A 26375-nucleotide genomic window follows, 5' to 3' on the forward strand; every position below is an offset into this window, starting at 1 on the left:
TATGAGACCAATATAATAATATGAAAGATAATAAAATAAGTATTAGAGATGCAGTAATCCAAATATATATTGATGGTAGGATTTACACAGAAATAGTTATCTTAAATTCTGAATGAGTCTTGATATTTGAAAAAAAATAGGTTTAGGATACTTTTTATTTAAAAAAAAATGCACAGCTCCATTTTTAACCGACTTCAAAAAAGGAAGATATTTTTATTCTTTTATGTAAGCTCGGGGATGACTTGGTTGTTTATTAACCGATTTTGATAATTCTTTTTTTTTGTTGGAAAGGAGATATGCCAAGGGTGGTACTATGGTAAGAAAACTAGAATCTGATGATGGAATTCCTGAGAAATCGAGGTGAACCTTTGAAAACCGTAGTGATGGGTTTGTTAATTTTTTTCGTCTACTTACGTTGTATTACTTGTCGATGTAATTGAAGTTGGTTTTTTTCGTTTGCAAGCAAATACAATTATGTAATAAAAAGCACGCGAACGAAGTCGCAGAAAAAAACTAGATATATAATAATTATCCCAATAAATAAGATTACTCCACTGTTACGATGTTCGTTATATTGAGTTACAGTTATTTCGTAAATAAACCACAATCTCGGAGGGATATCGACTGTTGATTACAATTAATTAAGTTATAATAACATTGAGAACGCCGGAGGAAGTAATTAATATTACTTTCATTGCTTTTTTCATTTTTGTATATAAAAAAAAAAAAAACAATAAATGGTTTTATTAAAATATTTATTAAATTCAATGTGATTCATGTTTTGTAAGAATCTTGTTATAAATAACATAAAAAAAATATAAGTTTTATGAAATAATACAATTATAAAGTATAAATTGTAATATATTCGAACTTAGGAGATAAATAACACAGGCTAGATAAGTTTTTGTTGTATGTTCAAAGGTAAGGTTAGCTGAAAGAAAATGTAGCAGGATTGAGTATTTAAGCAAAAAAATAAAAATAAAAAAATAGCAATATTATGTAACTCATATTAATTATGTAACTCATATCATGCTTTCAAGTAAGTTTTCTTGTGGTACGTAAGGTAGCGAGATCTCTATGGGAGGGTAATGAGTTAGGGTCGGCAACGCGGTTGGAATGCCTCTGGTGTTGCAGGCGTCCATAGTATACGGTATATGCTTGATATTGGTCAGACCGTAATACCTTTTTGTTATCTATTTTAATGAAAAGAAAACACTCTTAGAAATACTAAAAAGTGCAAGAAGCATATAAAATATAATATATATACTAGCTTACCCCGCAAACGTTGTTTTACCATATATGTTATTAACCTCTTTAATCCTCCCCCCCCTAATAACTTAGGGGTATGGGAAATAGACGTTGGCCGATTATCAGACCTATCCGATATCCACACAAAATTTCATAAAAATCGGTCCAGCCGTTTCGGAGGAGTATGGTAACTAACATAGTGTGACGAGAATTTTATATATAAGATCTTATTTTTAAAACCTTATAATACCAGATACAAATAGATACAGGTAAATCGAAGTTTATACAAAATTTTTCAGAACGATCTAGTTAAAACCAGTAAAGGAGACCATTGAAGTGAGCGCTCTAACACAAGTACGTTTCTCTCAGTTTCGAATTGCTTTTAAATTCGCTCGCAAAGCTTGAAATGGGATGTCAAAGTGTAGAGAACTTGATGTAAAAGAAGTAAAAAGAACGGGTTACATTTTAGTTCTTCTATACTTCCTACTGCAACGGCGATAAATTTTATTTCAGTGTCAAAGGACGAGGGTTGACCGGAATGGTCAACACATGTTTGTGTTGTGGGCGTGTGTGTGTGTGTGTGGCGTTGTTGTTTTGTTTGACTAGCTTCGTTTATCGTTATAAATATCGTTATAAATATACATCATCATTATTTCAGTCTATCGCAGTCCACTACTGGACATAGGCCTCCACAAATTCACGCCAAAAAATGGCGTGAACTCATCTGTTTTGCCCATAGTCGCCACGCTGGGCAGGCGGGTTGGTATAAAATATAGATGCTGTTAAAATAAAGTGAAACGTAGTGCGAGACAATTTCATTTATTTGTATAGATAACGTATGCTTATTTTACGAAATTAAGCACCTTGGTTATAGATTGATTTTATTTTATTCATATAATAATTAATATAATTACCAAGAAGACGTGTGTTGGCTTCTTGCTCTGGTAATCGAATGCCCTCGTCCACCCACTCCGAAAAATACTAACAATAAGACTCCGCTGCACCCGATTCTGATTGGTTTACGCCGGTCCATAGAAAAGCGAGACCGTGTAAGAAATTATCCGAGTTCCTTAATTCATACAATATTAATTTTCAAAGTGTGCAATGTCACAGAAATATTAGAAATTACAAAAACCTTAATAATGGTAATTCAATAAGGGATAAGGGCAACATCTGACAGTACTATCTGGTGCTATATGACTATAGTGATCCAATACATGTGCAACAGTAGAGCAGCTATGACCACATTGCCGGCCTAAAGTAAAATATGTTAGTATAAATGAAAGTAGGTATACTCAATACGGGCAAAATCCCAAAGGACATCTTAATAAAGAAATAAAACTCAAAAGTACATTACTTATATACGCGTAATTTAAAAGATGCTTAAAAACTTAACTTTCAATGTTGTAATTAAGGAACTAGTCTTCGTTTTATCTGACATTATGAGTTTCTCGAGCTCGGAACTGTTCCCGAGGGTATGATACGACGTTAGGTTGCTCACACATTAACGCATAGTTATAATATGGCAGATACTGTGTTTATATACTTTGTTATGTGAACAGTTATTTAAAGTTCTTCTTAAAAAATTGGTTGTCTGTAAAGTTCTTCTTCTTCTTCAGGTTGTAATGGCTTTCAATAGTGCCAAATGAGCACAGATTCGCCAATGTCAAGTTGGTTCACGGACGATAGTTTAACGTGACAACGTCATAACAAAACATCTCCTCGGACGCATAGGCCACTCGAGTGGAAGAGAGATGCGGCGCAAGCGTACAATGCGCGTAACGGGACAATGAGTCATGCTTTTTCGTGCATGTATTACAATGAAAAGGATTTTATCGCGGTTTATTAAGTTTTTTTACGTGCCCGACATTTCGGATATTTTACATTGGTATGAAGGATGGTCCTCCCGTGACCATGGTTGCTGTAATAACTTTTTTATAAAAAAAAAGTTTTCATAACATAACCACTTTGTTAAAATATTGCCTTTGCTCATTTCGCAACGACAAAACGATCAATAACAGGCGGTGAAATATGGAGCTGCGAACAGTTTCGATGGTAAGAAGAAATTTAAGATACTTCTTAAACAATTTCTGATATAGTTATTATAACGGAATTTGCATACTTTGACAAATATATTTCAAAGCAACAGCGAACTTCGTCTAAAGTTATTACGTTAATAATAATAAAAAATATACAGGTTAAAGTTCACTTTTTATTTATTTAGTCCATAGTACACGTTTATGAAAAGCCTAAATAAATCTATACTAATTATAAAGCTGAATAGTTTGTTTGTTTGTTTGAACGCGCTAATCTCAGAAACTACTGGTCCGATTTGAAAAATTCTTAAACTATTAGATAGCCCATTTATCGAAGAAGGTTATAGGCTATATTTCATCATGATAAGACCAAAAGGAACGGAGCACCAGTGAAGAATGTTTCAAAATCGGGGCTTCTTTTTTTCTTCTGAGAGCTTCCGCTGCGTGCGCTGTAAAAACAGTTAAAGTTTCGCAAAAATCATGTATGTATACGTACAGAATTGATCCTCTTTAACAGTTCTAAAAAAAGTCCGCGACAGTATATATCTATCTTTTAAGATTGGCTCACTATAACCTATTTTATGCTAACCAAGTTTGTTCTAAAATAATGCATTATTTGCGAAGATGTTATTATAAACATGATATTAATCCTTATCGCAGCAAAATAATGATCAAGTATTGCGCGCGCCTCTGTTCCACTCGGACGAAGTCGCGCGCAGGAGCTAGGGAATAATATTTTGATTATTTATTTTAGTTTTTTTTTTTTTTTTTGTATAATTTCGTATTAAATTGTTTCGGCAGATAAATAAATAAATTTGATAAATGATCAATCGATGATAATGATATTTTCATAAAGAAAAAAAAATCGATTTGATAGAATTCAATTTGTAAATTTGTATAATGTATGTCATGTTTAATGCAAATAAAATTATTATTATTATTATTATTAAAATAAGACAATTCATTTGATAAATTTGGTACAGCATATCTTCATACTCAATCAGTACATATACATGTATATTACTGAAGTAGATAACATTTCTTTTGCTAAGTCGTAGTCGAATAATAACTATACATATGCCATAAATATCGCGAGTCCATAAACAATAGACCCATAATAATGTTAACATTGCAGCTTTAAAGTTTTAGAAACTTTGACTAATCTAAATGAATTGTACTAAGTTGTGGCACAGTAAAGATGTCAAAAAAATATTGGATTTTGTTTCGGGCAACACAGCTGTGAACTAAATGTACTGCTCAAGTTGTTGCATAATGCAAGCAGTTTTCATTTTTGGGGGTTACGTCGACTTTGTTAAAAAGGCCGTGAGATTTGTAAGTTACTATGCAGGTGCTTGCTAAAAAGTCTAGGTACGTGTTTCTGTGGAGTTCTGTGTGTTCTTACCAAAAGTTTCGGTGATAAATATGGACCATTACCGCTGATTTTTTATAAAAGAAAACTTCCGTTCTTTAATTTGTTGCCGTTGCGTCAACACGTTGTCAAAATAATAAAATATTTATTCGTATACATATATATTTCGTATAGGTACATATATAAATATGTATATAATTTTTATTGTATCTTCTATAAAATGTACGATCATACGATATTATTGCCTTACAAAACTGTTTTTGGCAGTGTATGGCTTCGTCCATTTTTTGTTTCAGAACATATACCACAAATTCATTCCAAAAGTTATAACGTCAATAGTATATATTTCGAACTGTTCTTTATATAATAAATAGCGATTTACTAGATTGATAATCATAAATTTTCTATAAAACAAAACTGTCCGAACGGCTTATTTTCATCTCGTCAGCAGTTATTTTCTCATAAAGTTCTTGCAGCCAACGTGTAGGTCCCGTAGACCCGACAGCTAGCAAAAATTTCTGCCGATACATAAATCGACTTTTTGGGAAACTTCAATTTGCCGTTATGGGATGTAAAACGTTTTTTTTTTGTCAGAATAAAACAAGTCAGCTAATATGATGTTGAATGATAACGACTATCCAATGGTATTATACATTCTGTTGAAGTGGCACGAAAGTCAAGGTAGCTATCATTACTTTAGTTGCGACGTAAAACTTTGCTCGCGGTTTTTATCATAGACGCATATTAAATACCTGATAGCGACAGCTATACATAGTAAAGGATACCTTTTAACTAAGGTAGGGTATGGCAGGAAATTTCCTGCTCATAATATAGAGCAGGCTAACTGGGGTGGTGACTATGGGCAACAACTATGTCCAGCAGTGGATTGTATAGGCTGTAATGATAACTGGGGAAGTACCTCGACCTTACAGAAGATCACAGCTAAACAATACTGTTTTTAAGCAGTGTTTTTGTTCTTGTTGGTGAGTAAGGTGATCAGAGCACCTGGGGGGAATTGGGGATAGGGTCGGAAACACGCTTGCGATGCTTCTGGTGCTGCAGGCGTCTTGTTTGCTCACCTATTTATATTTAATAAAATACCTATAGTATAGCAGCGTTGTGACTTAGAGATGATGCCCGTTCCCAAAAGTGGGGGGTTCACGGGTTATTTAAGCTAAATTATTAGTCGTGTGCATTTTTCTTACTAAGGAGCTAGACTCTAATGGAATTTTTAAATATAAACTAATTTCAAACATAAAAATGAATGAAAACACAACATAGGATGTAAAATGAGGAAAATTCGCCCCTTTCCGACATTAATTTCCTTGCTGTGGCTTTCATTACTCGGGGCGCCTCTTCGCGGGTAGTCTAACCACTTAACTAACAAAATCTATTTACATGTAACGGAAGAAGAAAAAACAAATATATTTAACTCAAAATTAATCTATACAAATAAATAAAATTGGAGTGTCTGTTTGTAATATTAAAATAACCGCTTTTTACTAAATGCATATGTATGGATATATACACGGTACACATACCAAAATAACATTTTTTACAATTTTTATCTGTCTGCCTGTCTGTCTGTCTATCTGTTTGTTCCCGCTAACCTCTGAAACGGCTGGACGGATTTTGAAGGGACTTTCACTGGCAGATAGCTGATGTAATAAGAAGCAACTTAGGCTATTTTTATTTTAGAAATTTATGTATTTTGTATATCTGCGAACTGAACAATAATTTTTTTAAATTTCATGCGGACGAAGTCACGGGCAGAGCTAGCTTATAACCACATCAGCCTTTCGCAGTCCACTACTGGACATAGGCCTCGGCAACGTTTTTGTCAGACTTAAAAATTAATTTGCTAAAGAACTTTCACTTCTGACGTGTATACTTTGTAGCACGCATATTTTGATTTTGATAGAGGCTGGGAACAATAATGCAAGCAGAAGAAAAATAGTAACAACATTTTAGAAATTTGTCAAGTGCTCAATAGCATAAGGATATGAAAAGTAAGAAATCCAGTAAGCTCCAGTCAAACAGCTTTATAGAGGAAGCTCTAAGAGTTTATTAGTAAAAATTGATTTTGTGTTGTATACTCAACAACTTTAGAACTAAATATTAACAGATAGTTATGGTATAAATCATGTTGGCGGGGAACGGTTTCGAGAATGCTGACAGCATTTTCCCGTTGAATCGCTATGCCGATTCTCTGGACAAAAAATGCACCAGCCCTCTTGTCACCAGTGTAGGAGACGGGGGGTTGTCTCTTTAAAAAAATTCGCTGCTACTCCAAGGTCCAAGTTTCGATTGTAAATGTAAATACATTACATACATACATACATTACAGCCTATACAGTCCACTGCTGGACATAGGCCTCCACAAGTTTACGCCAAAAATAACGTGAACTCATGTGTTTTGCCATAGTCACCACGCTGGGCAGGCGGGTTGGTGACCGCAGTACTGGCTTTGTCGCACCGAAGACGCTGCTGCCCGTCTTCGGCCTGTGTATTTCAAAGCCAGCAGTTGGATGGTTATCCCGCCATCGGTCGGCGTCTTAAGTTCCAAGGTGGTTGTGGAGCCTTGTTATCCCTTAGTCGCCTCTTACGACACCCACGGGAAGAGAAGGGGTGGCTAAATTCTTTAGTGCCGTAGCCACACAGCACAAATGTAAAATGTAAATAGTGACGACTATTTATGACATTTTAGTCGTTTCAGCTTTAGAATTCTACTACAATTAACACAAAAGATACAAAAAAAAAAATTAAAACTTGACTTCCAAAAGTCAAAAAGTAAATACGCGTTCCTTCAAAAAGTAAATACGCATTATCAAAGATTACTCCAAATGTTGTAATCAGATCTCCATGAAATTTAAATGTGACCACACTGTCATGATAGATATTGGCATTCGATTAAATTAAAAATCATCAAAATCGGTACACCCAGTAAAAAATTATGCGGATTTTTGAGGGTTCCCTCGATTTCTCTAGGATCCCATCATTAAATCCTCGTTTCCAACAAAAAAAGAATGATCATAATCGGTTGTCTTCAACGATACCCTGGGGATTAACTTAAACCCAAAAATTTCTTCTTAAATGGTTTTATTACAATTTTTAGAATTAATTTTTATGCGAGCTAATGTTATCTTTACTCAATGTTTTAGTGACAGATGATGTAGGTATCTTAAAAAATAAAATGTTAATCTAAAGTATTGAATTAACCGAGAAAAAGAATTACTCGTAGGTGCTGTAATTCGGAACATCGGTTAATAAACGACGAAGTTATCCCCGAACATACATTAAAAAATATATATACAGTCGAATTGAGTAACCTCCTCCTTTTTTGAAGTCGGTTAAAAATATTGCTTTGAATTTTTTCCACATATTGTTGGCTACCCCCTTTTTCTTGTAGTAGGAGGCTCCGCTCTTCCCTTATACAATCACTAGTTACTACAAAATATAAATTACCAAATATTCCTATATATAATAATTTGTACAAAGTTCCGGTTTGCCAAATTGTATCGAATGGTTTTAGTTGTATCAATTTAAGCTGTACGTTACAATACATATTAGCGTTAATTTTACTGAGTAGTAGGTAACATGAAAAGATGCTCAGACAACTGACAAGAAAAATACACCCCGATATTTGAAAGGCACGAGACTGCACTGCGTTCAGTCTACAGGTGGGGGTGGTCGGGTGTCATCTCCACAGCATCAGTCTGCTGGCGGACGTCGTTGCGAGAGTACGTCTCTCCCGTCCGTTATGATACGGAAAATTTTCGTAAATATGTGTTATGTATTGTGATTATAGTGAACCGAGGCTGTGTTGGATGGTGTTGTGATTTTTTTTTCGTTTTCAAATGTCAATGTTCAGTTGAACGCGAGCAGGGATGGATGGCGAAAATCGTATCATTTTGAACGTTGGCGGAATAAGGTATTTTTTGTTTTAATGTTTTTTTTTTGTGAGTTAGAAGTGCAAAAAACATCAAAAAAATTTTTTTTATTTTTATAGATTTGATGTTTTTTTATAGTTATATTATTTCAAGGAAATGTGTAGGATGGCATTCGACGACATTCACGAAATTTTTTATCAGACGATTTATTGGCTCTGATGTTTATTAAGTATAAAAATATGCACAATTTTTTACTGCAAAATTAATATTAAAGATTTATTCCGATTTTTATTATATTTAGAAGTGAAATATTTACAGAACAATAAATACTATTATTGCTTAAGATAATATATTTACTTGGCTAACAATTTAACGACAAAAGATATTTTTAATAATAATAATAATAATAAGACAGTACGAAGAAAATAATTTCATACGAACTTAATTTATTTTATCAAAGCGAAATGTTGAAATATTTGTAGTTATATATTTTAAGTTAATGTTAAAAAAGGTTTTATTAACACGAGTTAATTCAACAATGACACTTTATAACGTCAAGAGTATTTTACTTGTAACAATACGACATCGACAGCAGATTTCGATAAGCGATAGCGAAGTTAATTAGAATCTGCCGATCGAATCATACGTACCAATCTTCACATACATTCTTATGAATTTGGAAGTAAAATTTTAGTGGCATTTGTCAGTTAATTTATTTTTTTAAATTGTTCTAGCTGCCCGGACAGACTTCGTTCTGTCAAAAGATAATATTAAAAATATATTACATTAATTTACAATTTTTTTTTGTATTGATACCTTCCGTGGGTCTTAAGGATTATACAAAAATAAATTATTCATTTTTATTTATATAGATTATTGTCGACCGGTTCGGTGTAATTGTAGAGAAGTTATTCACATTAATAGTCGTGGAATTGATCTACCCTTGAAGAAAGTTAGTTGTAAGTATGTATTGTATGTCCTGGAGGTATCCACACCGTGTCACTTGTATTATTGATACTTGATAGCGCTCGTTACTCATCGTAGGGGATGTATTCGCCAACTCGCAGTGGATCAGCGTGACTCCGACTCTTCTTAGACGGAGAAAGTGGTCAATACCCAGCAGTGAGATTTTACAGACTTAATGAATCAAAAATAAATCAAAATTAACCCGATTTCTTCTCGTTATTCCAAAAATATTATTACTTTTCGTAGATAAATTATCCACTAATCTATTCGTACAAATAGTTATGAAATATGAAGTTTTCTTTAGTTAAATACAAATAAATAAATAAATCATAATTTTGTTTAATTGAAATTTAATTAGATTATTAAATTAATATCGTCAGTTATTAGTGTTACTGTTACAACCTGACAAACTGTAGCCGTTCATCTTACGTTATGGCTGCTCAACGAAATATTTAAAAACGAAGAATAATGCTTTAGTTTTCTCGACTTTTATAGAACTTTCTATCAAAATATGCGGTTATCATTTAGTTTGTATCAGTTTTACTTTTCATCAATCGGATTAACTTAGTCCATTGTTAACTTTTAGAGTAAGTAGCCTAAAAGTTCGTACCTAGATATACTGTGTTCATTGAATTAGTTTTTTACTTACAGTTTAAATTGTACAATAACAAAAGGCTCTCACGGTATTTCCTGAATTTTTGAAGTTTCCTTCCGGTCTTGCAACGGAAAGTCTGTATTATAGTATTTCTAAGTTTTCTCCTATTGCATGTCTCAATATTGAATGCTTGTATTTGAGCGTCGAAAATTAACGCGAAAATTTTTAAATTAATGTAGTTAATATAAATTCTATAGCTACATGATTTCTGAAAATCTGTAAATCTCAATTAGTAGGTTGATATGGTAATACGAAATTGTGTTCAGTTTCTGTTTGTCCATTTAGTAAAAATAATCTTCAAAATTTTTTAAGATGTCTTGCGAAAAAAGAATAACAAAATATTATTCTGCCACGCAGTAATTTTTTTTTCTTTTATTACTTAATTGTATTTAATGTTTAGCTACTAACGATTTGGAATGTAAATTCTGCAGAGATGAATTAGCAAGTAACTAAACTTACTCTTTAAAGAAAATTGGCAATATATTAATACACATTATGAGAGAAATTGCTTTTTCTAGCAAAGATTTTTAATAAACCTTGAAAGTATTTAAAAAGTAATTGTAAAATCGGTTATTAAAATGCGGTCTATGCTAGATATGTACGAGTACACCTTGTCTCATGAAGGAAACGTTCACATTGAGAAATCGGAAGTGGCGTTACAAATTTATCATTTCCTCTCGTGTTTATTCTGCGTTTGTTATAGTTTATGGCTGAGTAATTAATATTTTTTATTTTATTTCATTACAAATATCAGAGCCAGAATGATCAGAGCTCCTGGGAGGGGGGGGGGGGTCGGAAACGCACTTGTAATGCTTGTAGTATTGCAGACGTTATAAGTTACGGTAATCGCTTACCACCAGGTGAGCCGTACGCTTGTTTGCCGACCTAGTGACATAAAAAAAATTGCCCGCTCTGGTATATCTATCAATATTTGTCTCCGCTTCCGGATCTCCCCACGGTGCTTCGGAAAGCACGTTAAGCTGTCGATTCCGCGTGTTATCGTAGAAACCTGACAACTCACAGTTGAGTAGCTTGATAGATTAAGCTCCGACGCTTCTCCGATAGATAAATAGGTCTGTGCTCAGAATGGTATCAGTGATGTTAGAAGCTAAATTAATCAACCGATCATAAAATTAAATATAGTATTAAAGTTCTGATTGTGTAGTGCAACTGGCGGACTTGTGACTAATTAGCAATTTCTTCTAGATAATTGAATTGTTTCTCAGAGGAAGACTGACTCCAATGTAAATACAATATTATGTAATCTATAATATAAAAATGAGTCGCTGAATGTGTTGCTAAGCGCAAAACTCGAGAACGATTGGACCGATTTCGCTAATTCTTTTTTTAAAATGTTCCTTGAAGTACGAGGATGGTTCTTACGAAGAGAAAAATTCTAAAAAAAAAAAAAATTTAAATTTCCTGAAAAAGTCTAAAAACAACACTTTTCTATACTCCCATACAAAATATTTGTGATAATACTTAAAAGTCAATTTGAACTAAATATATAATAACTATATCTCTCTCTTATATATAAAAATGAATCGCAAAATGTGTTGGTAAGCGCATAACTCAACAACGCCTAGACTAATTTTACCAATTCTTTCTTTTAAATGTTCATTGAAGTCCAAGAATGGTTTTTACGGCGAGAAAAATTCGAATAATTTCCAGGAAAACCCTAAAAACATGCCTTTTCTTTTCCCACAAAAACAATTTCTAACTAAAATATAGAGTCAATTTGAACTTTATTGCTATTCAATAAAGTTCATGTTAAGTAATATATTAGGGCGCATTTTACGTAAGTTATTAATGATTAAATTGATCTTAATTGTAGACCGCATTTTAATTTTACCATAGATCAAGTAAAAAGAATAGATAACTCACTTAGAACAAAAAAGTGAAGCCACTTTTTTAAATATGTGTGAGTGAGTGAAGTGTTGACACTTTTTAAAAAAAGTCCCTGAAAATTTTATTAAATGGGATTAAACACAATTAATTTAATATAGGTAAAATGGGTATGCGAAAATAAAAATCTGTTTATAGTTTTAAATATATTTACTCCTTTTTTGCTTCAAATTGTTAAATAAATCTATTGCAGCCATGTTTTGATTTAATGAATTATATAAATCTGTGTCAATGAAAATTGCGTTTTTAAGTAATTGATGATTCCTCTGAAGGGCAAGTTCCTGTTTTAAAGACGTCTAACTCTTTGCTGTAATGATTTAATTTTTTTACATTTTTTTTAAATAAAGTTCCTGCTTTTTTAACTTTTCTCTTAGTTTATGTTTTCTAGGTGTATCAAAGATTGAATCTTGGTTAACGACTAATTTAAGATTCATCCGGTAGGTCCTAGAACAAAAAATTCAACATTAAAATACCTAGTAGTAAGTAGTAGTACACTCGCGTGCAACTGAATCGACTCAAGCCGTATATTGGTATATAAGTTTGATTTTTCGGAAAATGGCTTATCCGATTTTTGTAAAAGTTTTTTTTATTCCAAAGACATATATTTTTTTTCATAAATATAGCCATTTTCAAATAAAGAATGAAAAAACTTTTTAAATAAATACGGTCAAACATGAGCGGTACAGAAATTACCCGTTGCGGTACCCATGAGTTGCGAGACTAAATCATGTATAAGAGCTCACGTGACCCATATTTCTTATCAATCACTCGTCAAACGTTGACAGGTACACATCTCCATAAGCTCCCAGTATTTTAATCGCGATCCAATAGACAATATCTCAGATGCAGCGGTCCAAGTTGTAGGTTTGTTGCAGGCGGGCCATAATCAAAGGCAAGTCGCTCGTAAACTTAACATGAGCCAATCAGCTGTTTCATGAGTATACAGAAGGTTTCAAGAGACCGGTAGCTTCGTTCGGAGACCACAAACCAATAGACACCGGAGCACATCTGAGACGGACGATCGCTTCGTTGTCTCAACTTCGTTGAGAAATCGTTATCTCGCGGGCGTTGATGTGCAACAGGAGCTCAGAAGGGTTTTAGGAGTGGCTGACAGTCAGTGGCCAATTAGAAGACGGCTGAAGAAATCCAATTTAACTCCTAAACGGCCAGCCAGAGGCCCGAAACTGACCGCAGGTCACCGTCAAGCCCGACTTTAATTTGCTCGTGAACACCTCAATTGGACTATTGAGTAATGGAGCTCCATCCTGTTCACTGATGAGAGCAGAATGTGTCTCCATGGCAATGACAGAAGAGACCGAGTATACAGGCGTCCAGGGGAACAGTTCTTGCAATGCTATTTCGCTGAAACAGTATCATATGGCGGTGGTTCAGTCACGATGTGGGCTGGAATATCATATGAAGGGAAGACCGAGCTTGTTTTCGTGCCTGGTGGTGGTCGGAGTGGGGGTCTAACAGCTCAAAAGTACGTGGAAAACATTCTCCTCGATCATGTTGTACCTTATGCAGGGTACATAGGAGAAGATTTTCTATTGATGCATGATAATGCTCGGTGCCATACAGCAAGTGTTACTCGCCAGTTTCTTCAAGAGGTGCAAATTGGGACGATGATGTGGTCAGCCCTCAGTCCTGATCTGAATTACATTGAGCATTTATGGGATGAGCTCAAACGGAGGGTGCGAGCTAGAGATACGGCTCCATCAAGCATCGTCGAGCTCAAAACTACGCTAGAGGAAGAATGGAATACGATACCTCAAGATTTTATTAAAAAAGTGATAAAATCAATGAAAAATCGCATACAAGCTGTTATAAAAGCTAGGGGAGGCAATAAAAAGCATTGAAAATTTTAATTTACTTTACTACTATCAAAAATAAGTTTTTTATTCATTATGTTGTTGTTTTCATTTTTCTTCATTTTTTATGCATTTCTGTCAAATTAAATTTTATCAATAAATACTCGACCGATTTTTCTCATTAGGATAACATTTTTTAAGAGAAAATATTAGGCTTTCAAACAAAAAAAAGAACAAGATAATCGGATAAGCCATTTTTCTAAAAATCGAACTTTTTTACCAATATACGGCTTGAGTCGATTCAGTTGCACGCGAATGTATATACGTGATGGTACTCTGCGAAGTCCACGTTTTGTACCGTACATGTCAGCTTTATCAAAATGATTTGAACAAACCACACTAGATGAGGATAGCTGTCGTTGTAGTTCATTTCAGCTCAGTCGCACAGCAGCTACCTATTCTATCTATCTCCTATTAAAATATTCGTTGGAAACCTAAAATCATGATATTCAGTAGTAAAATATGAGTAGTTAATTCACAAATTTAAAAAGACAAAAACGAGTTAAAAATTCATATTGACTTCAATTTAGGTAAAACATAAAATCACACGATAAAAAAAACACAATAATGATGTCCACTTTCTACTTAATTATTTTTCTATGATTGCCTACAATTTACTTACCCGCATTTTGGGCTAATGGAAATAAAAATTACTGGTAACACTCCCTCGGTACGTCATTTCGGGGCATAGAAATTATAAGTTCCGAATAACCTCAATATTATTTTGGAATAACAAAAAATATAAAGTTTTGTATGTATTTACGTGTGAAACGATATTTCTTCAGACTTTTTGTTCACTTTGGTATTGTTTTTGCACCATTTAATTACAAAAGAACGGCATTTTATAGGCAAAGTTACTGTCCGAGGCCTCGTGAGATACTAACGAAAATGAGCGTAGTTTGATGCATATGTGTGCGTGAGCGCGTGTGTTTACTTGAAGGAGCCGAGTTTTGTGGCTTCACTAATAACAAAGGCCGCGCATTATCTACTTTTTTTTACTTCATCTATGAATTTTACATACAGTAAAAATGATATTAACTAGCTATTTGACATTACTTATAATGTTCTTGCGGGGGCGTTAACAATGGAAAATTCCCGTTTTTAAACTATCGACTCCAAATTTGGTACGAATTTCCTTTATGTGATGTAGAAATGATCAATGAGCGAATTTTAGGATAACTCATCCCCAATAAAGATTGCGCGGGTGAGCGTTAACAATAAAAATTTTAAATGTATGTAACTCCGAAACTACAAAACCAATTTTTATCAAGTTTTGTAAGCATCTGTAATTTTGTCTAACTTGGAAGATATGGTAGTTTTTATCTCAATAGGACCCGGTAGGTGGCGCTGCTATCTGTATGTAGCTCCGAAACTACTGAATCAATTTTTATCAAATTTTGTAAGCTTCTGTAATTTGGTCTAACTTGGGAGATAGGGTAGTTATCTCAAATGGACCCGGTAGGTGGCGCTGCTATCGGTATGTAAGCTATCAAATTTGGTAGCTGTTTTCCGGGCAGGACAACGTCTGCCGGGTCCGCTAGTATTCTATATAAGTCTGTAGCTAATGCTTAGCAAGCGTTGTTGACCCTACCTCCAATCCCTCCCAGGAGCTCTGGTCACCTTACTCACCACAGGAACACAACCCTGCTTAAAAGCAGTATTACCTAGACGTAACCTTCTGTAAGGTTGACGGACTTTCCTAGTCGGACATCTCCAGACTTTGAGCAGGATATTTCCTGCTGTGCTCTCAGTGAGATTATCTAATGTATAAAATTCTCGTGTCGCGGTGTTTGTAGTTAAACTCCTCCGAAACGGCTGGACCGATTCTTATGAAATTTCGTATGCATATTGGGTAGGTCTGAGAATCGAACAACATTTATTTTTCACCCCCCTAAATGTTAAGGATAGTCCACCCCAATTTTTTTTAATTTTTAGATAAATTATTATTTTTTATTTTTTTATGATACAACATTGAAAAAAACATCAACAACCAACAACAACAAACAACCCTAAATTTTCAACCCTCTACGACCAACCCCTATATTTTATTTGTTAATTATAAACTTTAATTTTTTTGGCAATTTTTTTATTTTTATTTTGTCATGACAGATTTTATTTTTATATTACTCTTAATTTTCCACCTCTCTACGATCAACCCCTATTTTTCCATCGCAATTTATATTTTTTATTATTTTTAATAATTTCCTTTAATTATGATTTTTTTCTCAATTCAATTTGATCTCCTGCCTTCGCAGGTCGATAACTGATCAACTATCAATCGATCAGTTATCCCCGCTAGATGTCTATCGTTGTCACCTCTCATCCAGCAAACATCACGGAGCAGGGATGAGAATGATACTTTCATTGTCTACAACGCTTTCGATTATAAGTAAATCCCCGCACACTTATAGTAGATAGTTTATTGGCAAAACGACGTTTGCCGGGTCAGCTAGTATTTTATAATATAGACAACATACATTTCCTCCCTATTTATATTAAAAAGAGTTACATATAGGAGAACGAGTAAATACATCTACAAGCGCGTAAATATTATTTCAAACGTAACACTACTCACTGATTAACGGTTATCGGACACGATACCCGATATTGTCTGAAACGTAAAGGAAAAATTTACACAGCTTACAGGAGAGCTTGGAATTCACTATTGAGATAAAAAAATAAAAAAAAAAGATTTCCTAATTTGTAATATCATCACAATACTTATTGTTATGGGAATATAAACTATCGAGTTGAAATTATAATTTTTAGAGTTCAGGATAGTATTTATAATTGTTACAACACTTTAATAATTATATCAGAATATTTTTTTTGTTTGTTTGTTCTATAAATTTTAATAGTAACGGAGTGTTGTGATTATGTGATTGGATGAAATTTTTAAATTGGCATTATTATTATTTTTAGCTCGTGTACTTGTTAAATTGTTAGCAAACTTTACAGTTATACCTATATAAATAGTAGATTCGAATTCAGTCTGTATTATCCCACTGCTGTGCATAGGCCTCTCTCTTTCTCCATGTAGGAGAAGGATTATAATAATTATATCTGTGTGTTTATTATTCCCATGTAGATAATGGATTTATAGACAAATTACAATAATAATTGTGTTATTTGAATAGATATTTTGATGTTAAAATATTATTCTAGTTATAATAATAATAATAATAATATAATTTATTGCACATTTAAATAAAGAACAAAATTTACATTACAAGCAATTATAGTAACAAATTGTACAACCAGGCGATCTTATTGCTAAAAAGCAATCTCTTCCAGACAACCTGATAATGAAAGGGATATTGCTTGTTATATTCGCTTTTTAGTTATTTAAGAACCATAAATAGACTTATCCTGTCTGTATGTTTGTCAGGTCTATTTAAATGGGTTAGTAGTCACAGTAACTGGCTGTTGTGCTAGCTTTAGTTTTAATCACTAGACAAATGTTTGTCATAGATCTGAATGACTTACATAAACATTTGTTAGGATTGTCTAGTATTTGCATTTATGTTTTGAACTTCTTAAACATGATTATCGTCTTGTTTATCTACTATATTGTTTTTTAATTAATATTTAACTGAGTACGTAGTTATATCAGCTAGTAACGTTCTGATATAATTGTGTTTGCAGGCAAACGAAGAAAAACCGACTTCAATTATATTGACAAGTAATACAACGTAGGTAAACGAAAAAATAGTCAAGTAAATACGCATTATCATAGATTACTCCAAAAGTTGTAATCAGATCTCGATGAAATTTGAATGTGACCACATGATAAGCATCGGCTTTCGATTAAATTAAAAATTATCAAAATCGGTACAACCAGTAAAAAGTTATGCGGATTTTCGAGGGTTTCCCTCGATTTCTTTGGGTTCCCATTGTCAGATACTGGTTTCCTGATTATGGTACAACACTTAGAATATCTACTTTCCAAAAAAAATAAGAATTATCAAAATCGGTTCATAAACGACGAAGTTATCCCCGAACATATATAAAAAAATATATATACGGTCGCATTGAGTAACCTCCTCCTTTTTTGAAGTCGGTTAAAAATAGAACAATTTTTGCATGGTCACATTACAACGATTTATGAATTAATAAATACTATCTTACAATTGCATCATAGTTATCTTAGTAGATGCATCAAAAAGTAAAAACCATTATAATTAAACAACTTTTTCGGATTTTATGGTTGTTTATTAAGTTTTTTAAATGCCCGACGTTTCAGACACTACAGCAACCATGGTCACGGGAGAACATCATCATCATCATCATCATCATTTCAGCCTATAGCAGTCCACTGCTGGACATAGGCCTCTACAAGTTCGCGCCAAAAATGGCGTGGACTCATGTGTGTTGCCCATAGTCACCACTGGCAGGCGGGTTGGTGACAGGTCACGGTCAATCACGGGGTCACGGGAGAACACACGGCGATAAAATCCGATAAAAGTTGTTTCATTATAATGAGTAAAATTCGCGTAAACATTAGAAAACTTTATGTACCGATCATTATTGATACAGTATAAGTTTCATGTTAATTATTTTTATTGTCTTAATTTACTGTTTTTTTTTTGTCTACTAACACCATTTTTAAAAAATTTTTAATTTTTTTTAAATTTTTAAAATTTTTTGATTTTTGCCTTTTTTGAATATTTGATTTTTGATTTTACTTTTACTTTATTTAATTTTATTTTTACTTATTGATTTTTTAATTTAATTTGGTTTTGTTTTTTATTCTTAATGTTGTTCTGTTGTACTATTTATTATTATTATTATTATTATTATCATTATTAATACATCGATAAATACAATACATACATATTACATACAAATTTACTAACAAAAGATATACTGCTCCTGGGATAGAAAAATGTATGGGATAACATGAAAATTTTGAAGCAAAGTCCCGGTTAACATCTAGTTACTTATACATTAGTTTAATTGTCACTATTAAAGTATATATTTATAAAATGTATCCAATAAATAAATTTGAGAACAGCATCTGCGCTTTATGACTAATAAAATATTTATAGTTCACTCTGTGAAAGCATTCGTTTTAAGCATAAGCAAGCGAAGTTTTCTGAGACAATTTTCTTTATAAATTGATATAGGGTCTAAATTCTCAACCTATAATAAATTCAAGAACCTTGCTTTTTTCATATTTTAAATATTAATTGCTCAGCAAAATTATGATGTTCATTGTGATTTCATTTTATATATTATTGACTGATATAGGCTATATATTATGATAAAAAAAAAAATAAAGCTACCAAAACCGTTTAATTTACACGATCAAGAATCGAGCGGTAAGTTGTGCTGCTTAAGGCTGGGCAGAGGCGTTTTCTTCCGTGCAAGAGACGAGAATCGGTGTTTGCTCCACTACGGATTGGTGAATATATTTTCAACTACCGGGATGATCGCCTTCATAAAAAAAGCGAGTGTTTTAGACCACACGACTGAAGTAAAACTTACGAAACGTAACTCTCTCTCTTTCTACCTTCACTAACTTATATCTCCCTCTCAACTTCCGTTCGTCTCGCTCGATTACACTTTTTGTAACGCTCTCGTCACGCGTTCACCAGCTTACTCCTCGAGTCAAGCGTGCGTAAGTTCTTCGTAGTTTCTTCTTGATTCGTTGCGAATCAGTGATAGCTTTACTTCAATTGTAATTATATGTTTTAACTTTATTTAATTTATTGAAAACAAAAATTTAGTATTTGATTTCAAGGTATCTATAATAATAAAGAATACCGACAGCTTATCATGCTCGCCGAGGTTCGGTGGGGAGATCGTCAAGGACAAAAATCCAGATTATTTTATTATTTTTTTAGTTATAAATAAACCATTTTGGCCAGATAAGATATTGAACATATTAAATTTATGAACATATATTTATGACTATCCATTATAAATATTTTTACACCTATAATATAGGTCTCTCTTATCTTACTGCTCTCTCCTTCTTTAACTGCACTAAAACAACAACATACAAACATTTCTCTTGTATGACAGTATATTAAGTAATAACTAAAACCTCTTTACATCGAACTTTTTGTATTAATTAAAAAAATATAAAGTTATTTATGATTTTGATTTTGGAAGATTATAAATACTAAGGTCAAATCAATTAGCTTATCTTTCTATTTTTATTTTCTAAATCAATAAATCAATTTAACGTTGATAAAATGATAGCTATCTTTGGGTAATGTCACGTGCTATCGGTTCGTTAGAAGGGCTTAAAGAGATAAAGCGGCCAGAACTTTTAAGGTCTTAACCTGTTTAACTATCTCATTAACTACGATTAATTTGGTCAAGCGACGTGGCTGAGTTTAGTGACAATGATGTGCCAATTTTTCATTTAACATTATATGTGTCGACTAGCCCGTTGGCGCTGTTTGTAGTGACCCTGCTTTCTGCTCCAAGGATTGTGAGTTCGATTTCCACCCCGAGTCTGGGTGTAATATAAATATTTATTTGTATAATTATATATGTATATCGAAAAAAAATGTAGCTATAGCAGCCAGCTGTTACCTATAACACAAGCATTAAGTTGCTTACTTTAAGAACAGACCATCCGTGTGTGTGTGTTGTGTAGATATAAAAAAAATGTAATAAAACTTTTCTGTAGTACTCTAATAATTGAGTTGTTTATTTGTGGGAGTAAGTTGATCCATCCTTTGTCTTCGGTGAGGATGAGGTGTAAACACAAATATTTGTCTGGTCCCGGTGTTTATCCTTGTGGGTCTCAACACCGCACTACATAAAGCCCTTAAAGCTGCTACGTATTTGTAGCGAAAATATATGATTACTTTATAAGGAAACTTTGATATTAATTGGTGTTTTTTAATGATAATTATCTACTAAGAGGCAATTTTGCAGCTTACGCTATCCTTACTTTATCGACTACTCAACCAATATTATTTATTCTAATGACACTATTAATATTCATAAACGTGGAACAAGTCTCCACCGCTGTGTCTACATTAAAATATTGTGGAAATTCGTTTGTTGTAGATATGTTATGACATCGATTTGGGCTTCTTAATAGTTACTATAAATTCTTTTATCTTATTAAAATGAAACCTTAGTCTGAGTTAATATTTAGTATTCCCTTTTGTTTGGTTTCTGACTGACTCCCTTTGTTCAGTTTCTTTCTATTTTCAGTGGATACTTCATTGACTTAATATTTTGGTTATAAGTATGTGTTTTCGATTGATAAAATATAATTAGAAAATTTAAAAAAAAAGACCCGACGTAGTCCAATATCAAAAACAAGAAATAAAGATTTAGTTATTGAAAGTTTAAAATTAATTTCAAATCAAAATTGATTCTTAAATAGTAATGTCAGCAAACGTTGAAAAAGATGAAATCCCGTTTAAACACTTAGAGATACTGATCTTAGTTTTCAATTAAGATTTTTAAAATAGTATTTTTATTACACGTCGTAAAAATGTTTTTAGAGGGAGCTAAATTTGCAATATTACTTTTTAGGGTTCCGTACCTGAAAAGGAAAAAAAACTTCACTTATTTGTCTGTCTGTCAAGACCCATTTCTCAAGAACACGTAGAGGTATCAAGCTGAAATTCATATCAAATACTCCAATCTTCTGTCCCTACGAGTTGTGAACAAATCAAACTTCTAAATCAACTAAAAACTTCTAATCAACGCAATCAAAAGATACAGCCGTTTATCCTGCAAATTTTTGATACTCGCAAGGGAATCAAAACCTACAGGGTACTTCCCATGAACTCAGACTCTTGAAATTTGCCACGAAACAACGAGTTATAGCACAGATAAAAAAAAAATCGTGAAAAGCATGAATTTTAAGCTATAATAAAAATAATTTTATATATATTTTTTGTACGGAACCCTAGGTGCGCGAGTCCGACTCGCACTTGGCCGGGTTTTTTATATGGGTATCCTTTCTTTCTAGCTTTATTTAATTTTATTACAATCAATCTATAAAAATTGTCTCTTTTCTTTGAAAGCGTTTTTAGATCATAGAGGTGAGACACAGCAGAAAATGTATCTGTAACTGTAGCTTGTACTTGTTTCTGTAATTCTGTAGCTGTGTTACTCAAAATTTGTAGCAGCCCAACAGGGGAAGTACCTTAACCCAATCTCTCAATAGTCATCAAATAGTGTTGTGTTCCTGTGTTTTTCCTGTTTAACGTCGGTATCGCGCTTGGATCAGATGGATCGTAATATTGTTTGCTACCCTCGTTAAAAATGTTCTTTTGAGGAGGTACCAATCTGAATAATTAACAATGATTTTTTTATAACCGGCTATTTCTTACTTAATAATTATAAATTCGCTTTGTTCTTTGATCAAAATAAAAAATAACCTTTTTTAAATAGGCTTCAAAAGCACCTTCGAATTATCATCTTATAAATTGAATTTTGCTTTATCATTAAAAACAAAGCTACCTCTGATTCGAAATATAGATTATGAGAGAAGAATCGACAAGAAACTCCGTAGTTATTCTTTAAAAAAAATAAACTATATTTGAAATCAAAATTGGTAATATCTTGTATGAAATACGACGTCACCTAAATCCACACTTATCATTTAGTAATCCTACACCGAATACTAAGCTAATTAGCTATTAGTAAGTTCAATTATAAATAATACCAATACTCAGATAATAGGTCTTTACTAATTATAATTTCAAAAATATAGCTACGAAACTACCATTGTATAGAATGAAAAAAAAACTAAACTTGTAATAGATACTTACGCAAATACAATCATTTCTTTTATTATAAATATTAGTATGACGATTGCTCTAGAGCCTTAGAGGCTTTCGGGTATTTTATTCTAATTTGAATAACGATATTTTAGTAAATTTACCTGCGCGTAAAAACTTTTAACACTTGTGATATTTGGTATCTTCTATGCTATATTTATGAATCTCTATCTTTAAAAGCATATAATGGCTTTGAACATCATAAACGTTTGATAGCGATCATTTTTGGTCATTCGACACACTATTAGCAGAACTAAGGGCAAGCGCGAGCAAGTTAAGGTTCAACCTTCTTTTTTGTAAAGGGGTGAGGGGGGGAGGGGGGTTAGGTAATTGTACAATAGGGTTCAGTTCAGTTTAACTACGATTCATTTAGCTATACAAAAATACATATAAATATATTTTTGAAAATTTCAGGCACACAGGCACAGCGAGAAATATTTTTTCCAAAATTTGGAGTTGTATCTCAACTTTGTAGATGATAAAAAATACAGCTCCTAAGTTGTCTCGTGTTTCTATGGTGATTACGATAGCCAGAAATCCTAGGGATGCGTTTTATTACTTATATTGGCAGAGAATCGGCAACGCGCTTATTTTGCTGCTAGTGTTATAACAACAGGCTACGGTAAACATTTATCACCAATCAGAGCATAAGCTGGTTTGCTGACATAGTATCAAAAATAATAAGGTACTTTTGGTGCTAGTTGATTTATGCGTAAATGATATTTACAATGATCTTGAGGGTACTAAACTTGAAACTACAAAGGTAAGACACTATTAACAGATAAGGTATGCTATTCAATACAAGATTGTATTACAGATAATATTGTATTAACGTTCTTGTTAAATTTCGTGAAGACCACAGAGGAGGTTTTAGAGTTTTTAGTGGTTATTTTTTTAATACCTTCAGGATAGGGTAAATATATTTTTTGTTGAAGTAAAACTCCTTTACACACTTGACATGGGGAGTAAGCTGGTAAAATAAATAATAATGCGTATTTAATTGATTATTAATATTGAAATCATTTTTGTTTCGTTTGTGAGCAAATAACATAACAACATAACAATACACTTTATTGTACACCAAAACAGAAATAATACATAAGGTACAAAGGGTGGCCTTATCGCTGAAAAGCGATCTGTTCCAGGCAACCATTGTATTGTGTCGGTGTAGGTGTACAAATTGAGACAAATATAGTGATTTTTACTTAACTGGGGTAGGGCACAGCAGGAATTCCCTGCTCAAAATATGGAGCAGCCCGACTGGGGAAGTACCTCGACCTTACAGAAGATCACAGCTAAATAATACTGTTTTCAAACAGTATTGCGTTCCTGTTGGTGAGTAAGGTGACCGGAGCTCTTGGGGGGGATTGGGGATTCGGTCGGCGACGCGCTTGCGATGCTTCTGGTGTTGCAGGCGTCTATAGGCTACGGCAATCGCTTACCATCAGGTGAGCCGCATGATTATTTGCCGACCTAGTGATATAAAAAAAAAAAAAAAAAATTAAAAACCAAGTTCGAAGTCAAGTTTTTACGGAGCAAACAAAGTATTTACTAGTGTATATTTTGTAATGGCTATTGTTTTGTGTTATATAATTATGTCTGAGTAAACAAGTAAACAGATAATATGAATCATGACCGAACCTTACATAAATAAGTTATTATTTATTTTTATGAAACTAAAGTAATATAGCGTATTTTTGTAGCATAAATAACATATTAAGGGTCTCTTTTCGAGTTTCGGTAAAGTTTATCTTAAACATAAGTTATTGATAGATAATGGATCAGCGGGAGATAAAAGTGGCCCTTAGAGCCTATTTCATCTCAACTAAGAAACTACTGATTTTACTAGTTGCGGATAGAAATATATTACAGATTAAATATAAGTGTGATAATGAAAAAAATATACATAAATTCAAATAAATGTTTGTTTTAAGTGCCAAAGGTTATTCGGCGAATCTCACTCACATTTTTTTTATACCACTAGTTCGGCAAACAAGCGTACGGCTCACCTGATGGTAAGCGACTACCATAGCATATAGACGCTTGCGACACCAGAAGCATCGCAAGCGCGTTGCCGACCCATTCCCCAATCCCCCCAGGAGCTCTAGTCACCTTACTCACCAACAGGAACACAATACTGCTTGAAAACAGTATTATTTTGCTGTGATCTTCTGTAAGGTTGAGGTACTACTCCAGTCGGGCTGCTCCATATTTTGAGCAAGAAATTCCTGCTGTGCCCTACCTCAGTTAACATGTAATAGCTTTAGCATTACGCATAATAATTAAAAAAAAAATATTAGTTAGATATCGTTAAACGTCAGATAGCTTTGCCAGCAACATGTAAAACAAACATTAAATACAAATATATTTATATAATTATATAATATATTTATATTTTTAAATGTAAAATTAAGCGTTACAGATATAAATAAAAAAAATAATATGACTGTATTAGCGGATAAAATAATATTCACTAAAATTTAACCTAATCCACGTTTTCACGTGTAGAAGAAAATCTTATTTAAAACGCATATAACTATGTAACTCAGAGTATTATAAACATTTTAACCTGTATATATGTTGTAAGTTCACCTTAAGGGCTTAACTTGGTAAGTATACAAGCTCTTTGCTACACCGCAGACCTAACAAGGTATTTTACAAGTTTGCTTGTTTTCAATTTGCTGGTACTTTAAAAGGTTACTAGGGTTGATGAGCTGAATTAGTTGTTAGTGGGATAAGATGTTATGTTAAGAACTTATTGATATTATGTTATCAGAAGAACAAAACAGTTTTCTATAGCTTAACCGTTACTTATTTTAAGCTAACATAGTTTAAACTTCAATGGTCGCTGTGAACGCTTCTGATTTCGGGGAATTACCGCTATTGTCATTTTGAACTTCTAATATTTCGGTGACGTTGCAGACGTCATGGTGGCCGGTTTCTCATTTTTTTTCTATAGCTTTTCAATACATAATGAACAATTATACGCTTCAGTTAAGATTGATTAGTTTAGAGATTTACAAATAACTGAAGCTGGCTGTGTGGCTACGGCACTAAAGAATATAGCCACCCCCTCTCTTCCCGTGGGTGTCGTAAGAGGCGACTAAGGGATAACACAGTTCCACTACCACCTTGGAACTTAAAAAGCTGAGTGATGAAAGCATAGCCATCCAACTGCTGGTTTTGAAACACACAGGCCGAAGACGGGCAGCAGTGTCTTCGGTGCGACAAAGCCAGCCCTGCTGCAAAACACATGAGTTCAATCAATTTTTGGATTAGGTTAAATTTTAGTGCATGTGAGAAAAAACCAATAAAATTTTGGATTTTAAGTCAGCTATGGAAAAACCATTATAAAGTCCTATTGTAGAAGCGCTTGTGAAAATGGCGTTTATATTTTACAAGATTAAACTTCTAGCTTCTAGAGCAATCCAATTTTGCTGTATTACTAAAGTACAAATGTATAAAAAACGAATCTCGGAGTGATAAAGCAAAGAAATATACGCAGGATTAAAACGATTTAGGTAATAACGTGTAATAAATAATATATGAACGAGATTTCGTTTCTTATTATTTTAGCTATCTGGCTTAAACATTAGGTGAGTATGAGTTGCTCGAGCCATATCGTTCTCAATGCAGGTTATATTTTATTCAGCTTACCTTAAGGATAACATCG

The 26375-nt window shown here is 33.1% G+C and overlaps 1 protein-coding gene across 1 annotated transcript in view; it reads left to right on the forward strand.

Moving 5' to 3' along the window:
• The first annotated feature begins 8403 nt into the window (after positions 1-8403).
• The window catches only part of LOC123660202 (potassium voltage-gated channel protein Shaw-like), a 307604-nt gene continuing 289632 nt past the window's right edge, over positions 8404-26375 (forward strand). The window contains exon 1 of the mRNA XM_045595302.1: positions 8404-8584. Coding sequence (XP_045451258.1) covers positions 8541-8584 — 44 coding nt within the window. The 5' untranslated portion in view covers positions 8404-8540. The remainder of the gene's footprint in view (positions 8585-26375) is intronic.

The sequence above is a fragment of the Melitaea cinxia genome, chromosome 15, assembly GCF_905220565.1.
Source record: "Melitaea cinxia chromosome 15, ilMelCinx1.1, whole genome shotgun sequence".
Classification (NCBI taxonomy): domain Eukaryota; kingdom Metazoa; phylum Arthropoda; class Insecta; order Lepidoptera; family Nymphalidae; genus Melitaea; species Melitaea cinxia.